Genomic DNA, 14306 nt, shown 5'->3' with positions numbered 1-14306 from the left:
CAAGATGCACTGGGATCACCCACAAACACATYGCTCAGCTGCCCAGAGGTGGAGTGTGAGGACAGGCTTGGCCAAAACAACAATGTTCAGAGGGAACCAAACCCCAAAGAAGTCGGCTTGTTCTGCCTGCTTCATCCATGGATGTCACAACACAGCTGTGATGTGTTAACTGTCCCCAAAACGATGGATGGTGACAGCTCTGAGRGAATGACCTGGCAGGAGCAGTCAGTCAGCACAGCAAGGACTCAGGTCTGCACCCAAATACCTCAAGAAGTAGCTGGAACAGWAAAGGAATTCTGCAAATAGGAAAGGAATTCTGCAAAGAAACACACAAGGGGTTCAAGCAGATTTTTGGAATCATCACTTCAAACACTGCTTGYGTAGGATGATTTTGAGCTTTCATGATAGTGACCCCACGATGTGGTTGTGTTAAGTTCCTAAAATGGAAGGTATTAATCCCATTGGAAGGTCACAGTAGGAAGTTTCACCTTCCAATGGCAATATACAAAATTCTAACTGTTTAATGGCACTCAGGGCTTTTTGGAAAGAACAAAGTTGTTCCCTCATTGTTCATTTTGGTGGTTTTGGGTAGACTTTCAGTGGGGGGATGAACCTCCAGCCTGCCTGGTAGGGGGATGAACTCTGTTCTGCAATGCTGAAAATCAACAGCTCACAAACAGCATTAATCAGGATGATCACAAAAGAGAAAAACCATTTCTCCTTCCATGTACCCTCCGATTCATTTTGTTCAAGCCCAATCCAGCAGCATCTGTTCCCAGAGCAGGTGGAGGGTAGTCCACAAGAGATGATGCTGGAATGGCAGGCAGGAAGAAGCCGAGTTGTGCGCTCCAGTCTCAGGGTCAAGGCCTCGTGGTGGTGACGGTGCTGCTGCTCGTGGTGGCGACGGTGCTGCTGCTCGTGGTGGCGTTACTTGAAGGTGGCATTGAAGGCCCTGCCGATGACGAGCCTGCGCACCTCGCTGGTGCCCGCCCCGATCTCGTAGAGCTTGGCATCGCGCAGGAAGCGCCCCATGGGGTAGTCGTTGATGTAACCGTTCCCACCTGCGACCCAAAACATGCCAGAAGTCCCCATCATCCCCAGTTTCAGGGCTGAGGGGGGGACAGCAGAGAGAAATGCTCTTGCGCCGTGCTTGGCTCTGTGCAGCCATCAGAGACTCACCCAGGCACTGGATCCCGTCCAGGGCCACCTGYGTCGCACACTCTGCCGAGTACAGGATCACCCCAGCACAGTCCTATGGGACAGTCACAGTGGGACACTCAGGAAAKGTGTCACATCTCCAATCCCTGTGCTGCCCTCACCCTGTCATCACTCTACAGACACCTGCTAAGAACCCTGAACTATTGATCCCAAAGCACAGGGACAGGGAGCTCCAGCAGTGCCCCTGTCACTACAGAAYACTCACGGCAGCTCTGTAAAGGCCACATGAACACATTAGAAGGAAAAATGGTAAAAAAAGAGTGCACCAGAGAAGTCAGTCTCTCAGAAATGTTCATCAATCCCCCAGGAGACCAATGGGATTTGATATGGGATGCAGAGCTCTGTGTTCCTGCTGTTAAATACTCAACATCCTCCAGTAACAGAGGTATGGTGACAGGTGGAGGTGACAACACCTCTAACAAACTGCTACAGCCTTTACAATAGCCAGGACATCTGTCTGGGCTTCCAAAKAACACCTACTGATCTAAATCTCTTGCCTTGTAGAAGGCGGCTTGCTTTAAACTTGTAAGGGAAAAAAAGGTGTTTTGGGTGGGAAAAAAAGGCTCTTTCCTTTCGAGAATCCTGTAGAGAGGCTCTGAGGCTGGAGGAATTGCCCCAGGACACAGAGCCCAGGTAGGAGCTGAGCTCACCTTGGCRTTGAAGTGGCCCTGGTCACAGGCTTTGGCGACGTTGTAGACATACTGCCGGCACGCCATGAGCCGTGTGTACATATCTGCCATCTTGCCCTGCATGAGCTGCCCAGAGACAAGGGACATTAATTAACAAAGGTGAGGGGGATCGCCCGATCCCCAAAATASCTGAGAGAAACTCGACACAGGAGGAGACATGGACCCAGCAGACAGGAGGGAGCTGGAGGTTGTTAATTCACAAAGCCCCAGATACCAGCCACAGTCCCTCACCCAYCCACAGCGACCTCATGGGAGCAGGCTCAGAGATCTTCCACCTTCTCACCACATCACAGAATCCCAAGATCCGCTGAATTGGAAGGGACTTCAAAGTTCATTCAGTTCCATCTCCTTGCCATGAGCAGGAGCCTTCCAGTAGCCCAGGCTGCTCATTATCACATCACGCTGCCCCAGCATAAACACCAGGTGACATTCTCCATGCAGAGCTCCCACCATGACAAAGCTCTCATTCTTCCCAGTTTAAAGAGAAAAGAGGACAAAAATTCCCAATTCCTTTTCTACCTCACCTGGAAGTGGCCAATTTTCTGTCCAAATGCTTCTCTGACATGCAGGTATGGAATTGCGTGGTCTAGAACAGCTTGCATGAGCCTAAGAAGAGCAAAGGGAAAAGAGAAACAGCAGAACTATTAGTTGATAATGATTTAACTTTGGAAGTGTAAACCAAGGCAAAAARGTTCTCACAGCTGAGTTCAAACAGGTTCAAACAGGTTCTCACCCTGTTGTCTTCCTACAGCTCCACTCAAATAAGGTTAAGACTAAAATCCAAACATCCCATATTTCCCCCTAGTGCTCATTTGGGATATTCTGGGAAGGTCTGGTCTGATCTTTTAATTCAGGGGACTGAGACATGAAGAGCTTTCTCACAACCACAGCCAGGGCAGTTTGTTCTCCCTCACATCTCCAGAGTCCCCCAACTCAAGGAGTACTAGCCAGAACCATAAAAAAAAAGCACAGGCAAGAACAAGGAGGRGGAAAAGTCCTCCTCCTGCTTTGTGGAAGTTGCTCTTTCCACAYGAGGATTAGCCCAGAGAGACCACTCAGTAGGACAAAAGGACTGTGGGGTGCCAGTAATTACTGGGGAGCTTAAGGATTGAATAAATGAAGAACAAACCAATTTGTGACTCCCTGGACAGTGTGTTAGATTCTAAGGAATTGATAACACAAATCACAAGCTGGTTATTCCCTGAGTAATACACAATGTAAGGACACAYAAACCAGCAAATGGGGACTGAGGCAGGTTTATCATCTCTGGAAATGTTTATATCAAGACTGATCATTTCCAAAGCCTGCCCTGGARGGTCTGTGGGCACTGGAAGGCAGACATGCAAACATTCTTTTTGGCATTGCTTCTCCTATCCCTTGCCCCTCACAGGGGGCTCCACAGAGATGCTTTCAAACTGGAACACCACTGCATGAGGAGCTGAGAGCTCAGGGATGAGGCAGAGCACACGTGAGTGAGCGGTGGCAGCTCAGAGGGCCCTGAGCACCTCCAGGAGAGTCCAGTCCAGTGGAGCAGCTGTGCTGGTGCTGGAACTCTGTGCTGGTTTTGGCTGGGACACCCAGCAGCCACATGATCTCCTTGCACCTTGCTTCCTTTACACGTCTGACCCAGCCTCTCCTCTTCTGCTGCCCCAAGAACCCAGTTCTCCATCCAGGACACATCCTATCAAGAGYTGCAGCTCCCAAGGGATCCCCACCAGGCTTGGCAATCATCAAGGACCCTTCTGGCATTACAACTTATAAAAGATGACAMAGCCTTACCCTAGGGGGCCCCCGGACAGCACGAGCCTCTCCAGGTCCAATCCACTCATCAGAACGTAGACTCCCTTGCTCAGTGTCCCCAAGACATTTTCAGCTRAAAACAGCAAAGGAAAAGTGATTTATGTGTAAAACTCAGACAAGCTGCTCTCTGAGGAACTGTATTCACTGCAGGGAGAAGCAACCTGGGATAGTGGAAGGTGTCCCTGCCTGTTGCAGGGAGTGGGACTGGATGAGCTCTAAGGCTCCTTCAAACCCAAACCATCCTGGGATTCTATGAAAAATGACTGAATAGCCTGAACAATTTCCTGAGAAAAYGGTTTCAGCTTCCAAAGCCAAAGATCAGGAGCATTAATGGCTGGAGTGCCAAGTGTGTTAACTTCCAACACTGCAGTGATGTGCTTCTCCACATTATTATCCCTTTTCCATGAGAACATTCTGTTCTCTGTGGATGATTTCCGGGACGTGATCAGAGGACTGCAGCACTGGCCTTTATGATTTCAGGGTGGAGAGATCCAATACAGCTAGAAATATCAGACTTCAGCTGAAAACTCTTCCACTTTAGCTTTTGAAGGTAAATGGGGAGCGGGAGCGCTCCTTGTCCTGCAAATGTTTGTATGATTCTGGATAAGAAATCTTCTCCATTTGCTTGAGAAAGGCTGGAATTTTTATATCAACAAAAATTGCCACTGGAATAACAAATATTGCTATWACAGATGCCTCTGCTGTACTAGCTAACAAGGGAAAGGATATGAATTTTCAAGCCCTGGCCCCAAAAGAACTCAGAAATATTACAAAAGCCTTTTKGATAGTTCCAGTGAAAAACCTTCAACACAAAGCAGCTCACCTCCATACAAGGTGGGAGCTCTAACGGAAACAAGTTTCTTGGGAAGCCTCAGCAAGGCTTTGGAGAAGCAGCAGTTAAGAACTAGGTCCCTGAGGATGAAAGAGCAGTGGCCTGACAAGGGATGTGCTCCCTCCCTGCAATCCAGTAGGAYTGCACTTTTCCAGTTCCACCAGTTCCCTCAGAGGCTGCCAGAGAGCAGATAAGCATCAGCAAAGCCCTGCAGGTCACGGGCTGAACATGTGTGCAATTAGTGATCCCATTTATCTGATCAAGAAAGGAAACCACCATGATTTCAACTCAACTCACCGGGGATTTTGCAGTCTTCAAAGATCAATTCACAGGTATTAGACCCTCTCATTCCCAGCTTATCCAGCTTCTGSGCTGTCCTGAAACCCGGCATTCCCTGAAAAGTCAAGGCAGTAAAAATACATTTCATGTCTCAGTTCTGCCAGACTAAAGAAAATCATGAGGGATTTGTGAAATTCCACTGACCACAGAAACATGTGTAGGGTGCCAGGAATGAGATAAAGTGACCTAGGAACAAGACCAGGTCTAAGTGCAAAAGAAAGCAAATGGACAGAAAAACACACACATATGCACATAAACAGCAAATAAATAAATTATTTGGATAGCTGCCAACACAGGCTCTCTGACAGCAAGGTTTGGAAGCTCTGCCAGTAAGTGACCTATTCTAATAATTAAGTTATGTCCATCAGAAGGTTTACTGATCTCGGATTTTATTTTATTAAAGGTTTCTTTTCCGCCTGAAAGGCAGAAAGCAGTTTGTCTTTGAAGAAGAGGCTGATASCTATGGAAGGAAAACCAGCTGACTTCCAAATGAGGCAGTTGTGGTGAAGGATTCTACTCCAAAGCCCTGTGGGGATGACTGAACCTACCCTCTCCACGATGAAGGCAGTTATGCCTCGGGAGGCGGGGACAGCGTTCACGTCAGTTTTGGCGTAGACGATGAGAACATCTGCGTCCGGCCCATTGGTGATCCAGAATTTGTTCCCATTCAAAACAAAGTGATCTCCTGGAAGCCAAGAGATGAAATCTGTTAGCTCTTGACAGCAACACTGGTATTCCCTCTCCACTTATTCCCTAACAGGCTTCCCAGAATCCCTTAGGTTGGAGCAGACCTCCAAGTTTGTCGAGTCCAACCTTTGGCCCCATCCCCACCTTGTGAATCAGMCCAGAGCACTGAGTGCCATGCCCAGCTGTTCCTTGAACATCTCCAGGGATGGGGATCCCAGCACCTCTCTGGGCAGCACAGGACAGGCTTTACCTTTCTTGTCTGCTTTCAGCTTCATGGACACAACATCAGAGCCAGCATTGGGCTCACTCATGGCTAAGGCTCCAATGTGCTCCCCGCTGATTAGCTGGAAGAAAGGACAAATACTAGCAGAAGATGAAGACCAGCAGCAGCGTTTGTGTTCCCTCTTCAGCCCCCCTGGCTATTTTCCTGCACTGAACCCCCAGAGTAGCTGTTCTCTGCAAGAACTCAAATGAGAGCTGCTGTTCCCTTGTGCTGTTCCCACAGCTCCCCCGTGCTGTGCCGAGGGAACAGAACCAAATCCCAGTGGGATGAGAAGGGTGACTCAGCTCTGTCTGAGCTAGACAAGCACAGCCCTGCTTGCACAACACACGAGGAGGGTGCCAAGGAACCATGCAGGCAGCCATATGCCTGTCCCCAGCTCCTGCCTGGGCTTTCTGCTGCCCTTTTATACAAACAAGAGCTGCTGAACACAAAAGGCCAACAAGGGAGTGAAAAAGGATGGGAAAGTTCTCTGCAATGTTCTCACAGTCTAGTCCCACCACACTCACCCTACAACAGCAGATGGACCCTCCTCCTGTGCCTGCTCACACCAGGCTCYGGCAGAGCTGTTGCTTCCTCTTCACTGTTATTTCATCCTGCCCTTTTCTTTTTGCCTTTTTTTCCCCCCTCCCTGTGTACTTTCATCCATCTTCTCCTCCTTTTGATCTCTATTTTTTTTTAAAAGCAGACTCAATGCTTAAGGTATGTTTAACCAATTCAATCCATCAGTGCATTGCTACAGAAGTCCTCATGAAGTGCTCAACTCTAGTTAAGCACCTTTAAGTGCTCTGTCAGGAACCAAAACAAGTCAGAGCTGAAGTGACTTCACATCTCATTGAAAGGCAGAGAATGAAGCATGAAAATACATCTGAGGAAGGAGGACAATTCRCATTTGCAGGCTGCACAGTGCTTTGAGGAAGTGACACTGTACTTTGCACGTAGTTTAAATCAAGTTTCTTGTGCTGATAATTTCACCGATAACCTCAGTAGCTGGGATTCAATGTGCTCATTGTTTTTCCATGCCTTTAGAAACTGAAATCTATTTAATGCACTTCTGAGTTATAACATCAATACCACAAGTGATGATGAAGTTTCACATGTAGTCAATTAATAGGCAAACCCAAGCATTTGGGCAGTGAGAAATGGGGAACATAAGAAAGCAGTGACTCTCATTCAGAGATCTCAAAATTATTTGGGAATTTGAAAGAATTTCCTCCAGTGTCACCTCAAAGTGTCTTTTAGTAACACAGCTCCAGAGAGCTGGGCTGTGCTGCCAGCAGACAAGGACCTGGGCATGGGATAAGGTTAATATGGATTAACAGAACAAAAATTGAYAAACTAGAGAAGTCCAAGTTTGGCAAGTTCAGTATTTCCTAAGGTTTGGTGTTTAAGATGTTACACACTGTGAAAGACATTCATCCTTGCAGCCAGAACCTAAATGTTTTCCAGTGCTGTCCCTCCTGCAGCCACGTACCTTGGGCAGGTACTTTTGCTTCTGGGCCTCGTTGCCGTTGCGCACGAGCTGGTTGATGCACAGGTTGGAGTGGGCACCGTAACTGAGCCCCACAGAYGCCGATGCACGGGAGATCTCCTCCATCACCAGCACGTGGTCCAGGTATCCCAGRGCAGATCCACCGTATTCCGCTGGCAGGAGAGGAAAAAGCTTGTGTTACCCACCAGGGGCACAAGATCCCAAGCCTGGGCTCAGTTTCCAGTRGCATCCAAGACACTTGGAATGTTTCTGGTTTTATCGTTGCTGTCCTGACCTGGGTGCTTCTGGCTTTCTCCATTCTGTCTGAATTTCAGTTTTCTCATCTTAAAGTGATAGGGATATTTTGCCTTCAGTCTTATCCATAATTTACTTGTAGAACATAGTTTATATGTAGACCCCACAGATGGACATATCTCAAACATGCTACTGACATTGCACAATAATGARTCCTTCTTATCAACTCTAGTATTATCACAGACCAAATCACCAAGTTGCAACCTCTTTARGGTGAGAACAAAGGAACACAGGCAAGGTTTGTAAAATCCATGTATGTTTGCCCCAAAACAAATGAGGAATCCTCAGACTGCTCAAAAAATGGGGCACTGAGGACTATTCTAAGCCCACAAATGTGCAGGATGTTAGAATTTAGATGAGTGGCYAATTCAGAAGGAGAATGATCCATAAATGTAATTCCTCAGGGACAAGAGAGGATGAAGAGAGACAGAGCAGCACTGGGAACCAGCTAGGCACATGGAGTTGAGACTAAAACTAATGATAAAGATTAAAGTCACACAGTAGAACAGGGTGATAGAAGGCAGGTAAAAAGAGAAGGCTGAAAAATGTGTAACAGCCTTGAGGAGCCAATAGCCTACATAAGTATACACACATGTTCCTACAAACACGTTTATATACACACAAATACTTCCCAACCTAAATACTTTGTTCTGGGGGTAGGAAGCAAGTGTTGTACTGCTAAGAGAAGCACTACAACAGGACATAAACATTGAGAAGCAGCCGGGGAGATAAGCTGGGAGCACTTACTCATCATCAACGTGGAAGCTGCAAGCAAGAGCGACAAGGGTAAGAGCAAATCTCTGTGTGTGCTCAGAGTCACCAAAGTGCAGAGCTCCAAGGGGCTGCTGTCCCAAATTCCTCAAATTCACACCACAGCCACGGGCATCACAGGCAGCCTTTCCTCCCATGTCCCTCATTTCGACTCCAGCCTTTATCTGCTGGGCCCTTTATCCTCTGAAATCTCCTCTCTCTACCACGAACCMAAGTATAGGGTTTGCTATCAATACCCTTAAAGATGGGCTGAACAATTTCTCATATATGCCAAACCAAGAGAGTTTTTTATCAACTCCTATAAAATGGCTGGGTTTGGTGCTTTTGCCACAAGAACAAAGAAATTGTGAGCAGCACAAATCCAGGTTTGCTTTGCACTGCATGAGGAACAGGAAAATGACCCTGCCAGACACCTCCTCACAACACAAACCATGATGTGATTTCAAATGACACTGCCCTTGTAAAGCTGCTCTTTGTATATGACATGCCTGCATTATCATCCCATGGAAACTACATATTTGCATTTCTTCACTTTGCACTTTATAAAACAAATGGAAAACTACAAATACCACAGTTCTCTCAGGTTTAGGAAGAAAACAAACAGCACTTTTTACTTAAAATGTTCCCTTAACAGACTTGATGCACCGGTATCCGAACCGGCCAATTAATTGTGTACACCCTCCTAAGATTCCACACRATGTTCACATCCTAGTCTCTACCTCCTCCAACAAAACCAATGTCAATAAAGAAACACACAACTCTACAATCCAAAACAAGGTGAAAAATCCTGGGTGTAGGAGGGTTTGAGAGGTAAACCTTTGAGGAAATCAAGGACAGGACTCGTGAGGGGATGGCTTATTTATAGTGTGGGAAACTGCTGTAAGCCTCAGGCACAACATCAAACAAGAAAGAAGGTAAGAGTGAGGAGAAACAGRAGCAGCAGTAAATGGGGAAGAGGAGACAGAAAGAAACAGAAATGCAGGGTCTTTCAGCACTGAAAGCAAGGCAAAGGCATTATTCTGACGCATTGCTATTCAGCCGGATTCTGCAGAGCCTTTGCAYAGCCACATCTAGAAAACAGACTTTTCCATGGGGAAAGAAAGGCCCCAGCAGCCTCTTTTCTCCACTAAGGGCTTCTCCTCATTACCCTGCCTCAGTACATTCAGCACAGCCACACTCATCTGTAACACTCATCACAACACTTTTCATTAAGCTGCACAAGGCTGAATATAATTTCCCCTGATTTTTTCCTGACTGGTTGGCTGTGGTCATCTCTCCATTAGTCATCAGGCTTTGGTCACCTCTCCATTAGTTATCACAGCTTTCCAGGGCATTATTTTAGACCCTTTAACTCCTCCCATTACAGATGGATACTTGTTCTGGGATACTTTTATCTCTAGCTCTCCTCCTTCAAAACTTGCTTCATATTAGAAAGGCACAAATAAGTTTGAGACACATATGTTACATCTGGAGCAACCATTTCTGARCTGTGCTTTTAAATTGTGAAAGGCATTTTGTCTAACAAGGAAAAAGGATTCAAAGTCAGAGAAGAATAATAACAGTTGGGAAAGAGTTTTTTGAAACACAAAGATAGGACAAAATGGATGTCACATCACAGACAAGGCTGCTGTGAACTGGAAAGTGCAAGTTTAAGTGTTTGAGGAGTCATGCATCAGAAGGTAAAAGATGGAAACAGACTTACCAGGGGCTGTGATTCCCAGAACTCCCAGTTCTCCCAGTTTCTTCCAAAAGTCCTAGGAATACAGAAAAAGCAATCAGCCCAAACTGGCAGTCTGGGCACCAGCATAACAAGTTTCCCCAGGCAGCTCACTGGACACAATAATTTACCTGTGAGATATCACGGGAATGAGGCAAATACATCAATACCTATTCCTCCCGCAGTGCAGCTCCATCCTTGGAACTGAGAAACCACACAGACTAATTATGCTACACACAGAAGGAGTTTGTGGAATTCAGTGACAATTCACATGCCTAAATTTAATTCTGGAAGGGCAACTCCTAAGATTTAATTCTTTGCCCACTCTAAGGAAATTTTTTTATGAAATAGTAAACTATCCATTACTAAAACCCTGGAAATATGAAGAATTGCTATGAGCTGGCACTTTCAAACTCTTCCAGTGAAACAGGAGCTGGCAACTAAAGCCAAGGAAAACTCCTTAGGAGAGATTAAAAAAAATGTTACAGCCATGACAAAATGCAGCAGCAAAGGACGTTGTCACAAAGGAGGCCCACACAGATCCTGTTGGAGCCATCTTGCTGCTGCTCCTTTCCTATGCTACGTGATGGACACATAGGTGAGTGCCCTCACATGGCCTCAGTGTCCAGGAATAATTATCAGGGAATATCTCCAGAGACTTCAAAAAGTATCATACAATAGCTGTGGATGACATCTGAAATGCCAGGCTAAGTTTATACACCTCACTTCAAAGCCGCACATACATCCCTGGAAATGTCGGCACCAGAACTCTGGGAAATCCTGGCATATGTTTAGAGCTTTTTGAGTCTTGTGGAGCTTATAAAAGCCAATAGTCAGATGTCTCATTTCCATCAATCAAAACACCCCGTAGCACAGAATTTGTTGGGTTTATCAGAAAGGAAAAATTGCAGCTCGACAGTCAAACTCCATATTTCAGCATTTGCATACAGTATTTTTATGGTAAATCTGAGACGAAACTCATGCCCAAGAAAGGGACTGAGCCAGGAGTACACAAAGCACATGTTTGGGGAAGGAGCCTGAACAGGGCCAGGCAGAAATCCCATGATAAGAATCCAAATGAGACCATTATCAATCTTATTAATGTTATCACTGGGTTCTGCCCCAGGTTGCTGAAAGTTGGTAACAAAAGATACAACAGGAAATGAAATAAAGGTTTTCTCTGTGGCTTTGAAGTTTGAAAAGTCATGTTCCTGTTGTGTGGCCTGGGATTGTCTGGACTAATGCAGAGATCAAAGCCCAGAGAGGCTTTCAGAGCTACACATGAAATACTTGCCCGCATGCCTTTGAATTCATTTTCCTGATCAATCTGTTGGGCCTTTGGAGCCAAATGCTCTTGGCAGAACTTTGTCATGGTCTGTCTAAGCTGGGAAAAGAGGGGAGGAAAAACACATCCGTTACATCTCAGCAATCTATTGTCGTCTTCTTCCCCTGGATCCTGCCAACATTCCCTCAGCAGGCAACTCCAGCATCCCAAWCCCAGAAGCACAAGACCATAATGAAATCCATGTTCAGGTTACTGGCTGAAATAAAACATAAAAGAGTCATTTTTTCAGTCTTTTAAATAGGAACTGATGTACTTTAGTCCCTCTCAGCATTCAACATTAATCTCACCCTGACATGAGAGAATGTTCCTGAACTCATGCCTGCACTGAGGTTCCAGGCAGGTTTTTGGGCAGGGAACTTTGGAAGCTGATGAACTGAGTTTATAATGTTAACCCCATCCAGTAGCTACTTACAGCACCATTTAATTCCCTGCAGATGTCTGTAATAGGCAAGGATACTGATTAAAATGTGTTTGTGTGCCAAACTGGAACTATATTATCTACCTGATTACCTTCTACAGTGGGAAAATTCRACAGAGCCAGGAATGTTCATTGATCCAGGTGTTAAAAAAYTCYCAATATTTTTCTATATTTTAAASTCTGAACACTTACATACATGTATTCTACAGAAGTCTATACACATACTAGCAAAATATATACAGTGTCTTAAATAGTCTAACAAGAAGATTTAAAAACGTGGTCTCCATCTTATGTGAAAGTTTAATCCCAATTTTTTTCTTTTTGGTTCTTTATTCGCACACATTAATCCTGGGGAAGGAACAGTTTTAGAGACTGAAACCTTGTGCTGTTAAACCAGAACCTGTATAAGTGGCAGGAACAACGGATCAAAATATGCCCACACTCACCTGCCTTTTTCTGAGCCCCAAAACCCAAGCAACCTCTTTTTTACAATTGAGAAGATACGTTAAATTTCCAGTCACACAGACCCCGGATTCCAGTTCTAACCAACAAGCTTTCTCCCCTCTGCTAGATTTATAAACTTAAATGARCCCCAAAAGACATTAGATATCTTTCCATTGTGACAGAGCTGACTGCGCTACACTTCAGAAAAGCATTTAAAATAAATTAAAACAGGCTTAAAACCATAATAACAGAAAATYTTAAATCAATTAGAGATTGAAGATGGATTCAGACAGGCAACCCTGATACCTAAGCCAGTTTACAACACATATACTGCTTTTAATTCACAGCTTCACTAATATTGCTGAAGATTATTTCCAGTGTTTTTTAACTTTTCCACCAGACAGACAGGGGCAACAGGAATATTTTACCCCTTCTTTTACACTTACTGAATACAGAAATACAAAGAAACATCAATTCAAGCTGATACGGCCATAAACATGACACAAACGTGGCAGGGAATAATTTTGCAGCAAGAAAGAAGAATAAGTAAATTTATTTTGTACATCCATGTACTTGCACAATCAAAATTATCTGGGAAGTGTGGCTGTAGCTCCAGGTTTCACTGGCAGGAGCCTGTGTGGAGCAGCCTTGGGAAGGAAACACCCTTCACTCCAAGCCCTGGGGCAGCAGGGAATACATTGGGAATGGTCAGCACTTGGCTGCTGTTGCACACAGAAGAACACATTAAAGAGAAGGATCATAGAATCACAGAACATTTGAAGTTGGAAGAACTCACAGCTTTCATGAGTCTGTTGGAAGTGATGTAACCTTCCCAAGTAATTTTTAATTAGYTGTTTTCATTAGYTGTAAGCAGTGCCCACTTTTASCYAGCACTATTTAAGTTTCTTTGTCAGACTCTTAACTCTTTTACCAACACTTTCACTGTTAAATCACCGAAAACTTAAGTTTGCTAAAACTAACCCTGACAAGCTCCAAAAAACAAAGCCTGAAGGAGCTGAAGATTGGATACCTGAGATCTTAAATTTATGGCCATTCAAAGACATGTTGGAGTAACTAGAAGACACAGAGATTAAAGCCTGGAAAGTTGGAAACTCCCCATTTGAGAAAAAATTATAAAAGGCCTAAAGAAAGTGGGCCAGATTAGCWTGGAGGATAGAATACAAATGAACAAAGAGAATTATGCAACTTACAATGAACATTCATTTCTTTGTTTACTAAAAATGTGTAAGTGAAAAARTTTTGCATCTTTGGTTGGTGTGGARGTCAGAACTTTATCAGCCACACAAACACTTCTTGGTTAAGAGTAAGGAAGTGCCTTACTAACACTAAAGACAGTGCTAGAGTCTTATTTTTCCCAGCATTTTTGGTAACAGGTGCAACTCCTGGCCCCGCACAGGGCACCCCAACAATCCCAGCCTGTGCCTGACAGCTTGCCCAAATGTTCCTTGAGCTCTGGCAGYCTTGGGGCTGTGATCACTGGSCTRGRGRGCYGTTCCAGTGCCCGACCACCCTCTGKAGGAAGAGCCTTTTCCCARTATCCAGYCTAAACCTCCCCTGACCCAGCTCCTGCCCTTCCCTGGGTCCTGTCACCGGTCACCAAAACAGATCAGTGTTGCCCTGTGCTGCCCCTTGTGAGAAAGCTGTAACCTGCGATGAGTTCTAAGAATTATCCTAWTTTTTTAAGTGCCCCATTAGGCAGGAGAACAAGCCGGGAGAGCTGCAACAMTTTGTTTTTGGGAGGATGACGCGACCCCATCGAAGCGTTCGATGATCACATTTCTGACGATTACTGCCGATCCAACAGGCCCGACGTGGAGGCGGAGGCCGCTCGCTTGGGCAGTGCGGTGCAGCAGCGGCCCGGGTGTCCGGGGACGCCGCGCCCCCGCCGCCAGCGCGGGGATTGGGCGGCTCGGCCCGGCCGCGGCCAATCGGGGCCCGCCCGCCCCGCCACACCCCCGC

At 45.6% G+C, this 14306-nt stretch overlaps 1 protein-coding gene across 2 annotated transcripts in view; it reads right to left on the bottom strand.

Moving 5' to 3' along the window:
• Positions 1-896: 896 nt before the first annotated feature.
• The window catches only part of IVD (isovaleryl-CoA dehydrogenase), a 16469-nt gene continuing 3059 nt past the window's right edge, over positions 897-14306 (bottom strand). For both annotated transcript variants that reach the window (XM_057382621.1, XM_057382622.1), the window contains exons 6-16: positions 11414-11503; positions 10105-10156; positions 7320-7489; positions 5816-5909; positions 5427-5563; positions 4837-4933; positions 3687-3780; positions 2432-2513; positions 1869-1973; positions 1180-1252; positions 897-1061 (exon numbers count right to left, since the gene is read on the bottom strand). In XM_057382621.1, the coding sequence (XP_057238604.1) occupies positions 928-1061; positions 1180-1252; positions 1869-1973; positions 2432-2513; positions 3687-3780; positions 4837-4933; positions 5427-5563; positions 5816-5909; positions 7320-7489; positions 10105-10156; positions 11414-11503 (1128 nt within the window). In that variant the 3' untranslated portion in view covers positions 897-927. The remainder of the gene's footprint in view (positions 1062-1179; positions 1253-1868; positions 1974-2431; positions 2514-3686; positions 3781-4836; positions 4934-5426; positions 5564-5815; positions 5910-7319; positions 7490-10104; positions 10157-11413; positions 11504-14306) is intronic.

The sequence above is a fragment of the Malurus melanocephalus genome, unplaced genomic scaffold (genome assembly GCF_030028575.1).
Source record: "Malurus melanocephalus ecotype Western Australia unplaced genomic scaffold, MMel_1.1 scaffold_577, whole genome shotgun sequence".
NCBI classification, from domain to species: domain Eukaryota; kingdom Metazoa; phylum Chordata; class Aves; order Passeriformes; family Maluridae; genus Malurus; species Malurus melanocephalus.
The sequence above is the reverse complement of the archived record's forward strand: the minus strand, read 5'-3'. Positions and strand labels throughout refer to the sequence as shown.